General features: G+C 32.3%; 2 protein-coding genes and 1 long non-coding RNA gene across 5 annotated transcripts; 1 reads left to right on the forward strand and 2 right to left on the reverse strand.

Annotated features, from left to right (window-relative positions):
* Nucleotides 1-52: 52 nt before the first annotated feature.
* LOC115455231 (esterase E4) lies at nt 53-7,243 on the reverse strand. The gene is given in 6 exon segments (XM_037443321.1): nt 53-916; nt 2,765-3,561; nt 3,563-4,066; nt 4,806-4,937; nt 5,396-5,473; nt 6,920-7,243. Coding segments are annotated over 6 exon segments (1,776 nt in total). The 5' UTR covers nt 7,004-7,243; the 3' UTR covers nt 53-735.
* On the forward strand, nt 5,613-19,142 carry LOC115449045 (antichymotrypsin-2). Of its 3 annotated transcripts, none has more exons than XM_037443324.1 (9): nt 5,613-5,737; nt 14,942-15,090; nt 16,139-16,282; nt 16,546-16,749; nt 17,088-17,186; nt 17,371-17,502; nt 18,098-18,310; nt 18,529-18,670; nt 18,753-19,142. In XM_037443324.1, the coding sequence occupies exons 1-9, from the start codon at nt 5,677-5,679 to the stop codon at nt 18,866-18,868; spliced, it is 1,260 nt and encodes a 419-aa protein (XP_037299221.1). In that variant the 5' UTR covers nt 5,613-5,676; the 3' UTR covers nt 18,869-19,142. The 3 variants fall into 3 exon arrangements, with proteins under 3 accessions (XP_037299221.1, XP_037299222.1, XP_030032595.2); XM_030176735.2 differs by lacking the exon at nt 5,613-5,737 and adding an exon at nt 13,097-14,462; XM_037443325.1 differs by lacking the exon at nt 17,088-17,186.
* Nucleotides 11,747-12,520, reverse strand: LOC119190740. The gene is made up of 2 exons (XR_005113077.1): nt 12,446-12,520; nt 11,747-11,938 (listed from the first exon to the last, which is right to left on the reverse strand). It is a non-coding gene; the product is annotated as an uncharacterized LOC119190740 (long non-coding RNA).
* Nucleotides 19,143-19,164: the final 22 nt, after the last annotated feature.

Below are 19,164 nucleotides of genomic sequence, written 5' to 3' on the forward strand. Positions count from 1 at the left end.
ATTCAGTAAAAGAGCAATCTGATGACGGTTAGGTTATAAATAAAAAAATAAATAATAAAAACATTTTTATATAAATCAATGGCATTATATGCCAAACGGTATCAATCACAGACGATTCGAATAAATATATTATAAATATTAACATTTCATTCAGTCATAATAATACAGCTTATTTACAAATATAAATGACCGACAGCATAAAGCCGTTAGAATAAATTTTACTTATCTATTCTTCATACTTTTTATTGTGAATGTTTAACAAAATCATTTACAAAGAAATAAATAAACGGAACGAATACAGCTTGTTCCCATATTATTTCATTCATTTGTTTGGTAGAGTCAACAGGAAGAGCAGTGAAAAATTGTACTATTGTTTGCTTACATTTTCTCCTCTGTAGATTTTACAATTAGCAATTTGACTCATCTTTCCACAAAATTTATATAAAATAAGTACATTCGATTTTTATTTAATTTAATTTAACCCGAATACGAGTACATATAAAAGTATACTTGTATTGAATCTAGACCCCCCCCCCCCCCCACCTGGCGGACTCACCTGCGTACGCGCATGATAACCCGTATACAGTTATCGTTGCAATGTTAATTGCATCTCAAGACTCAATAAAGCCTAGTCATGCCAATGACAAAAACCGATACTGTAACTATCAAATTCAAAGTCTCTTATACTAATCACAGTACAAAATATAAAAACTTCGAATCATAATTTTCCTTAACCTATAAATTGCTCTTAGTCATGCAAGGCCTTCCAGCATCGCAATACAATTTGTTCCAGAATTCTGTTCTGTCTTGATCCGAGTAGTGACCAAGGGACATCTTCTCATTTAGTGCCATATATTCTTTTCCTGCTGCCGTGTATGGCTTCCATTTCACATCACATTTATCTGGCGTTGGGTTCCTGGAAACAGAAAATGAAAAGTTTATTGTGGGTATGATGGATGTGTCCAGTTTTTGGACTAGGCCGAACCTAACTCCAAACCTAACCATAATATGTACATCGTCGTCACCCCTCCAATCCCCGCCAGCGAGGCAATTCTTGTGCGCTCGGTCTCACACCGAATGCATGCCCAAGCACGAAGACACATTTGTCATTGTAAGTGTGTATACCTCATGGTTGCCAATTCACATTGAAGCCTATGAGGGCTCGCAAACATTTCCTGGCCTTCTCCCGTCTACCCATCCTAAGAGGGTTCCTTATCCTTCCCCTACACTTCCTTCCCCAGATATCCATCCTAACTTTCCTACAGGACTCTACAGACGCTAACCCAGGTGCTTCCAGTATCCCATATGCAGGTTTCCTCCGATGTTGACTGCGGGGTCCGATACACAAAAAAAACAAAATAATATGTAAATTATCAAGACATTACAAATGAAACATAAACCAATAAAATGAAATTTTCCAAATTCAGTCTTAAGGCACTAATATAATCGATAACCATGGTCATTCGCTTTAACAGTGAAATAAAATACTGCGAGAGAGTTATCAATTGAGCAAGATATGCAGTGTCGTGAGGGCAGCTTGGTCGATCAAAAACGTCATGTCTCCAATAATAAACCAATGAGGCCCTTAACTATTAAATAAGTTATCAATAATAATAAAGATAGTTATTATCATCATCAAGTGATTGCAACAAACAAATGTAAAATTAAATAGACCTCTAAATGACATTAATTTTAAATAGATCAAAGAATACTTCGCGGAATCTGTAGGTGTGTAATAAATAAATCACATGCTTTTATGTCTTATTCAGTAAAAAAATCCAAATTATGCATGGTATAATAGGTATACTACATACTACATACCTATAGGGTTTCTACATAAGGTCGCTTTTTAGTATTCAATATACTACTTCAAGGAAAAGTGTGAAATCACACTGATTTGACATACACACACATAACGCATTACTGATTTATTATGCAATAAATCACGGAATTACTCCAAAAATGTTTCACGTATGTTTATATTTCCATCACAATCCTGTTGAATATACAATAGACTTATTGGAATCGTAAAAGTGTGTTTAAACTTGAACCAATTGCCTTGGGTTGAGTCCTATGCATTTACTATAAAAGCAATGTAAACTATTATGTTTTTATTGGCATGAATATCAATCATCATACAAGGAAAACTTCTTACAGACTTCGTTCTCAGAAAACACGTAGTTCAAACACTATACGCGTGAATCAGGCGCGCGCTGGGTAATTCCTTTAGCGTTCACTGAGTTTCTTTGTACTGCTTAGGTTTTAACTGTTAGTTTTCCTCATAGTTGCCTAGTCGGTTAATGGTAGGGTTATGAATAAAGATTCTATGTTTGATAACAAAATTTGGCAACCGAAATCTGTGTGAGGTTTTTTATTTAAAGAAACACACGTGAGTTCCACCTCGATTACATAGGAAGGAAAATTTACTTGTCGAAAAGTGAGTGCTCTAGTTTCAGCTTTGAAAAACCTTCGAAGATGTACTATTATTTCGTAATAAGAATGTTAACTCGAAAAATATAGTTGTGGAATGTATTACCGATATCAAGTACGAAAATGTAGTAACAAAATAAATAATAAAGAATCTTTCACAATAATAATATATTATTGGTCATAGCGTGATGTTATATAGCCGTCCTCAATAAACGGACTATTCAACACTAAAATATTTTTTCAATTTGAATCAGTAGTTTCTGAGATTAGCGCGTTCAAACAAACTCTTTAGCTTCATATAATAGTAAAGATAGATAAAACAAGCATAACTCACCCTGTTCTTGCAAAATCAGCCCACAACTTGGTCAAGTCGTAAATGATCTTCCTCAGTCTTTCTTGTTCGGCATAATAATCTTTATTGAACTCATTGTAAAAAATGTAAAACAAATCGTCAGCATGACACGCGCCTTTTCTATCTTTCAATCCAGAGAAAGTCTTAACTATATTCAAATCTGTTTCATAATTGAATCTATACATGTATAGAGGTGAGCCAGTAGCGATGTAGAACTGAGCAAATCTATGCGTATTATACGCAAAATGTAAATCCGTTTGCATATTAACTATTCCATCTGCAGTATCATTTCCATAGTCTTTGTCACCTACATAAAACTTCTTTATTCTTTCGCCAAATTCTTTCAACTTCACTTCTGTCACCTTCTCTGCTATTTCTCTAGGAACAAGATTTGAAGGTATTTCATTCATGACTTTGGATTTATTTAATTGATCTTCGAGCATGAGCAGACCTTCAGCTGAATTGTAGCCGACTATAAAAGGAACATTATTGACTTTTTTATGTAACACCATGTCAATCGGGTCTTCTGTCAAAAATGCTTCCACGTTATCGAATTTCTTTTCTACTACCGGTACAAAATGCATTGGCAGACCTCTATATTTCTCATCAGGAGTTCTGGTTTTCAACGTGAGTTTAGCCAACTGAATTGCAGGTAAACTTCTAAAAAATTTCGCCAGTTCGTCTGTATTGTTGACTTTCTTTCCTAACACCTCTGCCCCTCTGAACGCCCTTTCTACCGGTTCCTTGCCTATAGCCCAATCTTGGAAACAAACCCCGCTATTGAGATATAGCACGATGGAACAAACCTTTTGACATCGGTGATAACAGATGATACGTAATTGAAGCCGATCCAGCACTCTCACCAAATATCGTTACTCGATCTTTATCCCCGCCGAACTGAGCTATATTGTCTCTTAACCAACGTAAAGCAGCTACTTGGTCTTTCAAACCAGCATTTCCAGGAACATCAGGAGTGTCCAAACACAGAAAGCCTAATACCTCGAGTCTATAATTCATTGTTACTAATATAACGTCGTGTTGTAATAAGAATTCAGGTCCATGGGTATCGGTGTTGCCGGATCCTGACATGAATGCTCCACCATGAACGTAAACCATGACAGGAAGCTTTGCATCTGGACGTAAATTCTTTGTATAAACATTTACAAATAGGCAGTCCTCATTGCCTTCGATAAATTCTGTTGTGGTCATGTCATATTGTGGACAAACCGGCCCGTGTTCAGTAGCATCTCGTATCCCTTCCCAAGGTTTTGGGGGCAATGGTGCCTGAAATTTATGGGTTTTTAGTTTCTTGTAAAAAATAGTCTACAAACTGGAATAAAGTATAATTCTATATATACTTTTGATAACTTCATATTAATATGTCAATCAAAAATAATTTAAAATCGACTTCTAAGTTTCTAAGTTTAATGGTACAAAAAGAAAAAATATTCACATGGGTAATAACATCTTACATTGAACAAATGGCATTGAGGTATAATGTCTAAATACATGAACATACTTTTATACTTAATGCATATTATAAAACAAAGCATTTGTTTAACAGATAGGCAATTTGTAGGTTAGTAGTAGAATAACAATACATTATAATTATCCCACCATTCATCCGTTTATCAGTAATTTGATTGAAGTATCTACTGAGTCGAGGTATGAAGGATGGTAATTTTTTTTTTATTATTTGTATGCTATAAAAGTAACTAATTTGGCTGTGAGATCCAAGAGTTCTTGTAATATGAACATAGCTAATATAAACCGTTCAGGTACACTCAATCTACAATAATAACATACTACAAGCCATGTATGCTGACCTACTGCTTTACATGGGCCTCCTCTACTGTTGAGATGATTTAGGTCTTGCATCATCAAACTGATCTGCAGGGGGTTGTCACACTTCACATTCCTTCGAAATGGTTATGTATCTACGTGAACTAACAAAAAATCTTTTCTTCATAAAAAATAGTGGTTGAATGCCAACCACAAGCGATACCAGTACTTATGTACTTACCTGAAACCGCAGATTCCCCACTGGAGGTTGCGCATATGGGATTCCCTTGAAGCTGTAATATGTCTTTCCATCTGGAAGGCTTTTAACTGCACCTTTAACTTTTCCCTGTTTAACTGTGACTATTGGATTATCCTGTAAAAATAAGTTTAAGTTAAAACACAGTAATGGATTAAATTCAATAGTAACGGGTATTGTTTTTTATATAATATGATAAATTATAGAAAAAAAATTAAAAAGAAAACAATTTAGCATTTATTTCCTTTCGGTCGCTTTTTAATAAATGTATAACTTAGGCCAAAGCCTTCATTTGTATAGATGTTTCAGTATTTATATGATATAGCTATAAACTGAAAATTTCCCACCAGCAACGGACTGACTGAACAGATATGAGTGTAATGTAAGCATACAACAGACCCCTAAAATTTAAATATATTTTTTTTAGAAAAAATTTATTTGCTGCCTTTTTGTACTTTGGTCTCAGTCGTAATATCTAAGTTAAATTTTTTCTGAACTTCCTTGTGAAAATGCATAAGGATGGAAATTATTTTTGTATACACAATATGATTTTTTTAAGTTGTATTATACACTACCTTAGGAACAGACACATTTGTAGAGCAGTAGCAGGCTCCCAAAGTCACCGCAAGCTGAAATAACACCGAATCCACCCGCTGGCCACCACCAGACACACACAAAACAAATTAACCTTTTACCATCTTTACACTAAATACATATAATTGTGATATAATGATGAAACGAATAAAGTGCATTTTGGAATAACCTGTTTTGATTCTTATCAAAGTTCCATAACAACACAAGATTATAGTTCCACAACATCTTTAAATAGCAGTTACTACACTAAAAAATATTATCTATGTTACCAATTTTATATGCGCTGGGGCCATTTAAGTTTTACATACAAACGGAGAGTGGAGGTGAGTCTATACCTTGTTTATTTTTGATTACATAGGAAATAGAGCATCAGAATGATGATTACATCAGCCATATTTGTACTGTCGATATTATTTTTTATAATTAAATAACAATAAAGAAATTCGAATAGATTTTGTAAACAGAGTTATTACATTATGGACATATTAATTATACCCATTATACATATTTTAAATTGAAGAGTATTTAAAACACTGGAATACTACCGAATCTACTAAAATATTTTTTATAATACATTCATAAAAGTTATTAGTTTAAAATAATGTGCTATGCAACCAAATAAATATTTGGACTGATACAGCAGTAGCTATGCCCTTGATGCTAAGGCTTGATTTACAATCATTTTGATGCATATATTTACAGCTATGGAACTCTACCCTAAACATGAGCAGACATACTTCATATTTTTCATAATTGTTACTAAAATATTTATTTCCACCAAAATTATTCTAAAATAATTACATATACCCAAACCATGATAATGTCAATGCCTAATAGTACCTAATAAAATAGGTCCTAATATTTTAAAACATGTACCAAGGAAATCCTCTAACTATTGCTAGGTGTGAACAAAAAACTCGACAAGTGCAAGCTAGCCTCTCACTTTAAGGGTTCCATACTAACTTGTAAATAAATATACAAATATCTATTTGAAAAACTTAGCTTTGCCATTCCAACACTAGATATGATTATTGCATGTAGCGCAAATAAGTTTGTAATAGTAAATTTCCTTTTCTTAGTTAAAAAAGTACATATTTACAGTTTTCACATGTGCTATGGTTTTGCCTAATTTTATAATTTTAAGTCAACAGGAAGTACTCTAGGGGTTTTGATTTCCTTGTGAAATGGCAAGATATTTTATCTTAAACAGTAGGTACAATAAGTACTTATGGTAAACTATTCTTGTAATATATTTTTTTTTACAAATAGTTCAGAATATCTATATATTTAATTTTTACTTATCATAAATTATGATAAAATTTTGTATAATTGTTTCGCTTATTAATATACCTTATATTCCGGAAAAAAAGAATTTAAGAAATCAAGTTATTTTTTTTTATAATAATGAATGCATGAGATTTATTATAAATTGAACAAAAAAAAAGGGCCCACCACAAATACTCATAGTTATTTAAAAAATAATAATAATAATATTAAGCACTTACCATTTTAGGCTCAGTACTAAAATATAACTTAATGTTACGCGAAGTCCGCTGCGCGAACTTGTCTAAGCTTTTGTATAGAAACATTTTCTTTATATACCTAGGTATCAAATTACGCGCAGAATAGCTAAGAAACAGCTCAGATCAGAAAGACACGTATGTGTTGGTACTTTAGAACTGAAATTTCAATGCAAATTGCCAATAGATCTGATTGAATGCACTTTGACCATTCGCCTATTATTTACAGTTTACGATTTACCGGATTACTTTTTTTTAATTTATTCGTAGCCACAGGATTACATTTTCTGTTTAGGGTTACCAACTAGTAAAATTATTTACCCCCTAACGCGAAGTCAAAGATCCCCTAAAAAAGAAAACAAAAAAATAATAATGCTACTTGCAAAAGTGAAAGATAAAAATTAGGTTTATGCATATTATATATCAGTTATAAATTAGTTTAAAAAAAATTCAATCGTTAGATTAAATTTACCAGTAACAATTAAGTACATGCTTATTTTACTATACAAGTTATTATAAGTAAATATTAAATCAATTCATTGGTTTAAACTTGTCTGTCAGAAACTTTGTAATACTGTAATATGCTTTTTTAAACGAAATACTTTCATGTATTAAATAATCTAAAATATGGATACGATCCTGGATTTATGGTTTACATCTGCTCTTCATCTTTGCCACTCACAATAGAACAATTACCATTTTAAATAAGATTGAATACAATATAATAGTAATATATCGATTGTTTTTTTTTTTTCAAAATATTATAATAAAATGAGTGGGACCTAGGCTTTCGAGTAAAAAAAAATTAAAACATTAAAAAATCCCTTGACCTATAGATATTAGGCTATTTCGCCCTGAAATAGGGATAAATGCTTCAAAGTGACAACACTACAAATGTCAAATTATAATAATTGTCATCACTCATCAGCAATGACTAAATATAAAGAGGACAGCCCCCAAAAGTTAGCTATATGAATAAGTTATATTTATGTTAGGGAAATCGACGCAGAATTGTCAATATATATGTCTATCTCTTTTACTCAAAGCTTATTTGGAACGCAACAAACAAAGACAAAAATAATTGCTTTCTTCGAATATGGCACTATTTCGTTTACTTCAACACACTGGGACCGCCTTGCGGCAGAAACGCCATTTATTGCAGCCCAGTCAGCAAGTACATGTAGTGTCAGACGATGTAAACAAATCTTCATAAATATTGAATTTAAAGTAATATAATCATATTCTCAATTTTTTAGTTTGTTTATTAGTGTATTTGTTAAGTTTCAAAAGTGACTTAGTGTTGTGTGAAAGGATGCAAATCGAATTCACGCAAGAAAGACCCCGAAATATCTTTTCATAGGTTAATAACTGCTTTTACCGAAAATTAGTAAATATCTTTGTATATTTACTTTTTGGATGTGTTTTTATCAATTAAAATTATATGTGGATCTTGTTTGATAAGCTTAGAACCCTTATAGGCGTGATTTAAGTATATCCATTAAAATCATTATGTTTGTTTACACACGAGCTTAGGGATGGGTGGATTTGTTTGGAAATTATTGATATCGATATTTTAACAGACGCCCGTTTATCAGTTACGGATTTTGTCTTTGAAAGAATGTTAGAGCACACATCAATATTGTATTATCCAGAACGACAAACTAAGTGAAATTAGAATATTTTTTTAAGATTACCAAAAAAATTAAAAACCAAGGCAAAATGAATTGAGAATATTGGGCGACGTGATTGGAATCCTACACCAAATACACATATTCGTTCTTTACATTTTGAGAAGAAATGCATAAACCACACGTTTAATTAACGCGAGCAAAAGATAACTGTTTTCCAACAATATTCCCGATAAGTAAAATAGTAATGATTATTATACTTCACCTAATAGTAATATTACTTTAATATATTGTTATGAATAAAATTAGAATTGTTACATAAAATAATAGATAAACATAAAAGAAATAACATAAAGATGAAATGTAAGATATATTTTTACAATTGGCGGTCTTATGTTTCGAGCAACCTTTGCATGCACGGAAATAGATACATAATCATATTGTTGTTATTGCAAATATTTATTATAATTGATTATCTTAACCACCATCTTTACGCTCATTGACTTTAGTTTGCTGAAACATAGTTATGTTTCTCGATCAAAGAGCATAATAATAAAATAAAATAAAACCAACCAAATAATTGCTGACTACGCTATCTTATTCCATTTATCATGTATTAAGTAAATATGTTAATCTGTAACTTAAATTTTTAGCAAGGAATAGTGCAACATACAAATATAGATCAAACACAACTGGATGTTTGTCACAACAGGTACTGCTTTCTTTAACAATTGTTACTTATAAATCAGTTTCAGTTTGTTTGTTTATATTATGGTTTGTTATATTTATATTATGGTAGAACCTAACCCTTTTCGTATTTGATTTTTTTTGGGCTTGTTTGTCTCTCTTTTAATTCTTCGATGTCGATACAAAATTTTCGGTACTAGCATATCACTATTGTAAGGGGCGGAGTCGGCGCCATTTTATGCATTAAATGTGCCGCATCTCACGTGACCATATTACCCATCCTCTATACTCTTTAATCATTGGGTTGGATGTTGAACCCTTAGTTGGACCAAGACGTTAGACAGTACTTTTAAGCTGTGCCTATAAACATTGTAAATATAAAGCCAAAAACGTAAAGCCTAAAATAACTACACGATATTATTATGAAATCTTCAGCAGGGCGTATACATCTAGAAAGACATTTAAATCCGAAAAAGCATTCATACGAAAATTACATAGTGAAAATGTTTGTTAGAAATAAACTCAGAAACAATTGAACGCATTTTAATTAATTAAAGAGATGTCCAAAAACGGTCTTTTTTACAAAAAAAAAAGGTCACCAAGATAATTAAAATATTCATGGATAGAGCCCTTTAAAACAAGCTTATTAAAATAAATAATTTAATAATTTTAAATACCTCCGTTTTTGAGATTTTTGTAATTTCATTTCAATTTTTAACTAATTTTAAAAATTATACTAAAATTAACTTTCGAAACAGGTACGGTGGGATAAAATCGGACGCTTTCTCAGCGTACTAATTGCTAAACCATGTTTGCGAATTATTTTTTACAAGAATCATTAACTTTGCTATGTGTTATTAAATACACTAAGTTAATTCCTTAAATATAACATTCAATGTTTTATAAGGCTTTTAAAATGCACGTTACTTTTAGAAATGTGTGAGTAAAATAGGACTTTCACAGGTATAGTTCGGACTTCTCTCTAAAACTGTCTATAATATGGGGATTCTAAAATTCACTACGTAATAAAAAAGAGCATAATATTCCGATCTCCATATTCATTTATAAAATTCATTTTTTTTTTATAAATTTCGTAAAATATTTTTAGTAGCGAAGTTTGTTTTGTTTTAGTAGTTCTAAGCATACGATCTTACCCCTCATATGTGACTGTAGATATTTTTAAAAAGATTTCAAGCAAAGTGTAGTACATGTGTAAATAAATAACAAATCAACAAAATCGGCTGGGTAACTGAGCATAGCATTACATAATTACTGAGTTGAGACGTCTTCAGGTTCTCTTCATTTCTCTCTTCAGGTTTTCATGGTAAAGCATATCGAAATACCCGTGCAATTTGAATTTGTTTTTTTTATTATGTAAGTACTTAGTAGTGTTTAGATACAGATTTATCTCCCTATAATCTTGGTGCCACCCATGGCGCAACATGTTACACTACTTACCCCTGAAAAGGCATTAAGACGTGATGATATTTAGGATCTCAAATACGAGGTAGAGAACGAGTCCCAATAGATATGTACTTCGTAATTTGAAAACCTCAATACTCTTGCTTCAGTAAAACAGCAATCTGATGACGGCTAGTTTGTAAATAAAGAAATAAATAATAAAATCATTTTTATATAAATAAATGGCATTAAATGCCAAACGATGATATCAATCACAGACGATTCCAATAAATATAGTTTATATACAAATATAGCCACCGTTCATACTGTTACAATGTATTTTACTTATCTATACTTACTTTATATTTTTATTATGATTGTTTAACAAAATCATTGGCGTAATCATAACATAACATTAGGTACTAATCTTGTAGGACTAATAAAACATACCTTTTTTGTAGGACATTGTTTTATTTGGACGACAAATATATTAACCTATCAAGTAATACCTTTGTCGTACAGTTACTAATAAAAAAAAAAAGTCCTGCGATATTGACAACTTTTGAGCGTAGGACCAAGATGCCATACCACGCAATTTGTAGGACAATGTGAGTGGTAAGCTATGCAAATGTTAGCTAACCAATAAAAAAAAATTGCTGGTTAGTAATTATTTTTCATGACCTTGTTTATTACATGTTGGAGTGAGGGGACTCCCTAACCAAACCTTATATTTTGTAGGACAAATATTTTTTCACGTTATTTAGATAATTATCTCGATAATTAACAAAGGAAAATTCAGTTAGTAACAAATTTTTAAAATTCGTCAAAACAACATATTTTATCCTAGCTACCCTTATTAAGCTACCATTTACCAACATTACTGTAAGGAAAAACTTGGGCGTCTAGTCAAAAGGAAGCTACTCACGAAAAATCAGCTGGATAGTAATAAACGATGAAACGTGTACTAGGGATCTTGTACTAATACGAATTAAAGTAAAAAAAGAAACAAAAAAATAAAAAAAAACTATATTGTAACTATCAAATTCAACGTTTCATATACGAATCAAAGTAGAAAAAAGAAAACGTCGAGTCATCATTTTCCTTAACCTATAAATTGCTCTTAGTCATGCAAGGCCTTCCAGCATCGCAGTACTATTTGTCCCAGAATTCGGTTCTGTCTTGATCAGCGTAGTGACCAAGGGACATTTTCTCGTTTAGTGCCATATATTCTTTTCCTTCTGCCGTGTATGGCTTCCATTTCACGTCACATTTGTCTGGCGTTGGGTTCCTGGAAATAGAAAACGAAAGAAAGTTTATTGTAGGTATAATAGATGTGTCTAGTTTACGAACAGAACTAGGCTAAACCTAACCTAACGATAATATTATGTCAATTTTCAAGCCATTACAAATAAAACAAAAACCAATAATTATTGTTTTGTTTTTTTTTTACAAAATAAACGAACAAATAAAAACGATAAGATAGACAGAATAGAATGAGGTGGCAAAACGAAATTTTCAAATCCATTCAAAGCACACACTTTTGGCTTTTCGAAACTACTTGCATATTTTAATCGGTAGCTGTGGTCATCCGCTTTTGAAATAATATAGGTATGGCGAAGAATCCTATTGATCATAGCGTGATGTTATGTAGTCGTCCTCGATAAATGGGCTATTTAAGACTAAAATATTTATTCAGTTTGAACCAGAAGTTCCTGAGATTAGAATTCCGCGTTCAAACAACTAAACTCTTCAGCTTTGTATATTAGTAAAAATAGATAAAACAAGCATAACTCACCCTGTTCTTGCAAAATCAGCCCACAACTTGGTCAAGTCGTAAATGATCTTCCTCAATCTTTCTTGTTCGGTGTAATAATCTTTATTGGCCTCATTGTAAAAAATGTAAAACAAATCGTCAGCGTGAATCGCGCCCTTTTTATCTTTCATTCCAGTGTAAATCTTAACTATATTCAAATCTGTTTCATAATTAAATCTATACATATATACAGGCGAGCCAGTAGCAATATGTGTATATCTGTGCGTTATCACTATAATTATGTCAATAACATATCGGTTTTCTCGTATTTCCATTGATGTGGACAAGATGGCGGTATGTATGTATTTAGCGTTTTTAACATTTATTTGTTTAACAATTGACTCAAAACTAAAATAGTCTTCCTAGACAAATATTTCTACTTTTTTTATAAATGGTGGAGGGGGGGGGGGGGGTCTAAAATGATTATTTTATTCATTCCAAGCTGCACATTTTTATCACTTAATTATCTAATAAATTTGAGGTTTGTTGAATTTTGCGGAAATTTAAATTAAACTATTTTACGAATTTTACCGCGGCTTTAATATTTTACTTTTCTCCCGACGTTTCGAAGACTTTACAGCCTTCATGGTCACGGGGGGGCCTGAGATGTTGTTCATCCGCAAAGTCAGAGTTACAATATCTACTTACATTTTATAAATATACCACATTTTGAAATTTTTAGCTGTTGGTGGTCCGATCCGGGATTAATACCTACTAACTGAAAAGATTTATTGACTGTAAATTGTAACAAGTACATAAGTACGGGTCAAGACTAAACGAGACTAAATTAACTGAACACTTAAAAATATTACTTAAGTACCGATATTCTTTTTCCGCTTTTCTATATTTATCTTAAGTTACAGAGTGTTTTAAATTAGTTTCTGACTGCCTGTCACAGAATCATCAGGTAGAATTTCAATATTGCTAGTTATTGGATAACACGTATTTAGTATTGACTGAAAACTTTTTTCATTTCATAATTTTATTGCATTTTATATTTATTTTGTCATTGGTTATGTTTCTAAAATATAACAAAAAGCTAATTACAATACTTGAGAGATAATACAAACATATTTATTAATTATGTCTGTATTATTATAAGCTACTTACTCAGCTGCTTTATGTTAATTAACAATTAACATAAAGCAGTTAAGTTACAATTTTAAATATCAAACATTGTCAAAGTAGAAAAATCTAGAAATACTTATTGTTTAAAATTTATTTTAGTTCAATAGATAGTTTGGATTTTTTTAGATCTCAATTCTTTTATCGGTGAAGTCGACTACCACGCATATTCTTAATGGTATTGGCTCCCATGTTTCACAAAATTGTGTTTTTGATAAGATATCATTAGGTAACTTTTGTATCATATGATATTCATCATTTAAAAGTGGTCTGTATAATTAATATTTTTTCCTGTTTTTTTTTAACGTAAAAAAATTGGGCAAATTGCCTCCCCTATTCCACAACCCCATCGCCTATCTATAGATGTAGGTAAATGCAATAATTAAGCAAATAAGGTACATAATATGCTAATGAATCCTTCCATACGTATACCGACCTACCACTTTTGTTGTGATTATGTTCAATCATTAATTATATCTATTAAATCTTAATAAACAACAGGTCCGAATCTAAACTCTTGTAAATAACCACATCCAAATGAATTACTATAAAAGAAAAACTACAACGATCCAATGTTAAAAAAAAAATGTGCTGCAAATGTAAAATATTAGAATAAACAATTTTATCTTCTAGTATATTCCAAACCTGTTTTATTTGCGTTTGATTACCACATTAGGATATCGGGCTTTAATTGATTTAAAATCTGCAAACTGCATAAATCCTATGAGAAACTAATTGTGCGCGTAATTGGAAAATTATGCGCGCTGAAATCAGCATCAAAATGAATTTTAATGTTTAGAATAGATAACGAATAATATTGTGCAGTGCGTAATATTCTGGTTATTTCGTGAAACTATGAAGCTTTTGGTAGTTCGTAAGTATTTTTATATGATTAGTGAAAGAGAGAAAGCGGCGATAGCCTAGTTGGGTGTGGAACGGACTGCCAAGACGAATGTCCGCAGGTTCAAATCCCAAGGGGGCACACACCTCTGACTTTTCTAAAATCATGTGCGTATTCTTTGTGAATTTATCGTTCGCTTTAACTGTGAAGGAAAACATCGTGAGGAAACCTGCACATCTGAGAAGTTCTCTATAGGAATTTCGAAGGTGTGTGAAGTCTACCAATCCGCACTAGGCCAGCGTGGTGGACTAAGGGAGATGACGTTCAGCGATTTACGATGCTCCCAGCCCAATACCGACCTTGTAAATAACGTGTATTTTTTTTAAACTTTATCATTAACGTCAATCAAACCATCGGGTCTGAGATAAATAATAAATTAACACCTCATCTCGCAATTTAAATATATATTCCCACTATTATAATAAGGCTCATTACCATTTGTATTGTTATAGCCTCCTTGCCTCTACTGTTATGCGTTTTGGTGGCAGCAAAGCGATATAAGAAAACTCAATCCGAATCCGATTATAGTGATAGTCACGAAATAATCCGCAAGAACACCAGTTTTGATCTTAGAGGAAGTCTAAAAAGGTCTTTTGCTTTGGTAAGTATTGCAAAGTGGTTTGCAGATTGGTTATACAAAAAGGGTATAATATTTAGCGGTCTTTTTTTTTATTGCTTTGAATGACGTGGCGAGCTTGCCGTTCGCCCGATGGTTAGCGATACGACTGCCCATTAACAGTAGAAACGCCATCCAACACCTGGAATTATAAAGTATTGTTTGGTATTTCACTGTGCTCGCCATCCTCGAACATGAGGTGTTAAGTCTTGTTATGTTCAGTAATTACACTGGCTACAATATCCTTTAAACTGGAACACAACAGTGACTACATACTGTTGCTTGGCAACAGAAATAGATATTGCGGTGGTACCTACCATTACGCCATACACCCAGGCAGACTCTCAAATATGAAAGACCTACCAATCAAGACCTACCACCAGTCAAAGTAGATTTAGTCATTGACAACGAATACCTACAACTGTAAAGGAAAGCGACTCCGGCAGTTTCGCTTACCATATTCGACGCCTTATAAGAAAGCTATTGCTATAGAATTGTAAAGAAACAAATGAAGAAATACCGCGCGCCCTTGTATACGACAAGATTGTACTCTACCATGATTGAGTAAAACCACTTGTAATAATAAGTACGCACACATTACGCCTTCAAGGATAACCCCCAAATGGTAAGCAGTGGTGCTACCAGGGCATCCACGTTTAGCCATATGTGTTTCACCTTATGATATTGTGATAAGGGGCCTATCGCCACAAATACCATATCTCGGGCTGATACCGAACAGAAAAATCTCATATCAATTTGTCCGATCTGAGATTCGAACTCGGGACCTAAAGCGGTAGTCACCCCATACACCTAGGCCACCGAGGTAGTCTAAATATGATTAAAATATCGTCATCTAAAGTCTAATATGATTATAACGTTGCTTTTTAATGATAATATTATTAATTTAAGAATGTAATATTATATGTCCACAAGACAATATAGGGTGCCTATCGGCTGACAGCGAAATGCTGAATGGATCCCTGAGCTATGCAATAATTAATGTTGTAAACTTTTTAATTTTATGGAAGAACAGGGGGCGGCACTAACAGATCCTCAAGAGAATGTATTGTGTTCGCCGCTGTCGGCACTTCTGCCTCTGGGCAAACTGGTGTTCGGTGCCGAAGGGCAAGCACGTCAGGAGATCACAGCCACAATTGGTATCAGGAAACGTAAACAAGTAAGGGAAGTTTGCAGAAAAAAAGCCGATGTTTCTCTTTTTAAAAAAAATCTATAAATTTATGTTAATTCTTTATATCAAAAACATGTTTTCTAATAAATAACGTGTTTTTAAATACTCTTATTTGCTTAATGCTAGAATGTTATAAGTGTAAATAACTATTATAATTAATCACCAAGTTAAATAGGAAGCTTATATAGAAGAAAATTGCTGAAGCCTAAATCTAAAATAGCATCAGTAACATTCAAAATATTATTTTAAAGGTAAAGAAAGTGTTCACGAAATTAATTCAAGATTTAAAATTTTTACCTGGAGTAGTATTGGACGTAGCCAGCCGAATATATTTAGCAAAAAAAACTAAACTAAACTCAAATTTTAGTAAGAACGTAAAAAGCACTTTCCAGTCTGATGTAGAAAAAGTCTCCTTCGATAAACCGAGAGAGGCTGTTGACGAAATTAATGCATGGGTAAGCAAAACGATATCTGAATACTTTCTAAGAATCTGGATATACTTTAAGCATCATGTGTATTGATTTAGATAATCAACATACGTTTTTTTAAACTTAGATGTAATTTAAAACCAAATTTATTTCAACAAAACACGACAGCAGTGTCTTGCCTTTCCTTTCAAGCCCCATTACTGATGATGATAATCAACCAAGGTTTATATCCGTCACCGTATAGAAAAATGCACTTACGATTCCATATGATTATGATTATTTCACGATATGATTTTAAACGATTATTATCAAAATAGAACACGTGTTCGTTTTTGTTAGAAAAATAAAGTAATTTGATTTCATAGGTAGCAAGGCAGACTAATAACATGATACCAACAATTTTGGCGCCTGGAGATATTTCCCCATCGACGTCTATGATTCTTGTTAATGCCATATACTTTTCGGTAAGGTTTACAGAATTTTAAAACATGGGTTAGTGTGATTTTTTATCCTAAGTCTTGAATCTCTCGAATATTTTTCATATCCATCACTTGAAAGCCATTACATTTAAAGATACTCGTATTGTTTAGTATTTAGATCAATATGTTTTCCAGATAAAAATGATATAATACATCTTAATACTTTTAGGGCAAATGGAAGTATGCTTTCCAGAAAGTATTTAGTTCTACATTCTTGTCTCCTAAGGGTCCGCTCATCATTCCAATGATATCGAATGTTGCGGACTACAATTATTATGAGAGCAAAATTTTAAAATCTCAGGTACGTCTGATATTTAAGTTACACACAAAAATATATAATACTCACGATAATATTTGTCACGAGGCACACATAATATTTTGCGTATTACAATCTTATATTTAAAGAATAATAACAGCAATTTAACAAGTCTACAATGATATCAGTCTGTATTTTTTTTTAATTATTCCCCTTTTTAACATAATAATCATTCCTTTTTTACTTTAGCAATATAGCTCTATATACAATAAATTTTACGTCTAGGTTAGTAAGTTAACTAGTCAATTTGTTAATTAAGGCCCCTTCGGATAAGGGCCTGCTCTAATTTTTTCCAGGATAGTCGATTTCTCGCTTTATCTAACTTATTAAATCTAGCAACGTCTTTTATTCCATCATCCCAGTGTTTGCACAGCCGGGCCCTTTTCTTTTTTAATACTGACAATTAAATTAGAATACCCACATAATTTTTAGAAAAGTCAGAATTGTGGGCCTTTGGTATTTCAACCTGGGGAATTTCTCTCGGCAGTCCGTTCCATACCCAACTAGACTATGGCCGCTTCATCTACCCATAAAAATAATACTTAATTATTGATATGCATATAAAGTTTGCCTTATGTAGATTTTAGAAATTCCGTACGAAGGTAACGCAGCGTCATTTATCATAGTGCTTCCCATTATGAAAGATGGGCTTCAAGTTTTACTTCGAAGTCTGAAACTGGCGCCAGAAATTCTCAACTCAGAGATGAGGAGTTTAACATCGATTCGTATGGAGGTGTCAATACCAAAGTTTAAAATTCAAAGCGAGATGGATTTAAAGGTTTTATATGAAAAGGTAAAAAAGAGGTTCTTGCTATGTTCTTATTTAATTTTAAACTTTGTCTATAAATAACTGCAGAATACAATGATAAGGCGATCAATAGCCTACTCAATAACATAAACAATAGCAACGCTATCCAAAACATTCAACTATTTTCACTAAGATAAGTATGCATAGGAAATCTTGTCTATACAGAACATTAAGTGTACTAAGTAATATATTACCTATTTCAGATAGGTCTACGAACTATATTTAACAATAAACATTCAGGGTTGACAGGAATAGTGAAGGATAACACAGTGTATGTCTCGAAAGCCGTTCACAAAGCTGTAATAGAAGTAAATGAGAAAGGCACAGAAGCAGCGGCTTCTTCTGGTAAACATTTGGCTTTAGTTTACCATTAATCAAAATTGTTTGCATGAGTCTGCTTTCATTAAAGTTTATATAATACTTTCAGCTATTAGTATAGGGTTTGTGACATTAAATATGAGGTTTATCGCCGATCATCCGTTTCTATTCTTCGTGAAAGTAAAAGGAGAACAATTATTCGCTGGCATATACAATGGACCTTGAAGAGAGATTCCGTATGTTATCAACAAACAATTTCTACATGAACATCAAACTACTTGCAATTTGATTTTGTTTATTATTGACGTAGTGGAGTGCATTTTAATATAATGCTGACTAACCTAACCAATGTACGGTTATTGGTACGAATAACATTTTATTCGCTTGAGTCAATACTGTATACGGTTTTGCTATTTTTATTTGCATTCCCGTTATTGCTTCGATATTTTATTGGATCTCTGCCTCTCACCCGAGTAATAAAAATATATTTCTATTCGCAGTTTGTATTTTTTTTTTTTTTG

The sequence above is a fragment of the Manduca sexta genome, chromosome 26, assembly GCF_014839805.1.
Source record: "Manduca sexta isolate Smith_Timp_Sample1 chromosome 26, JHU_Msex_v1.0, whole genome shotgun sequence".
In the NCBI taxonomy this organism is placed as follows: domain Eukaryota; kingdom Metazoa; phylum Arthropoda; class Insecta; order Lepidoptera; family Sphingidae; genus Manduca; species Manduca sexta.

Bases quoted from the DNA above. Each gene is read 5' to 3' on its own strand.
- LOC115449045 (XM_037443324.1), top strand. From the start codon at position 5,677: ATGTTACCAATTTTATATGCGCTGGGGCCATTTAAGTTTTACATACAA. The intron at 16,283-16,545 runs GTAAGGGAAGTT...ATTATTTTAAAG, and splicing joins GTATCAGGAAACGTAAACAA to GTAAAGAAAGTGTTCACGAA. The intron at 18,311-18,528 runs GTAAAAAAGAGG...TACCTATTTCAG, and splicing joins TAAAGGTTTTATATGAAAAG to ATAGGTCTACGAACTATATT.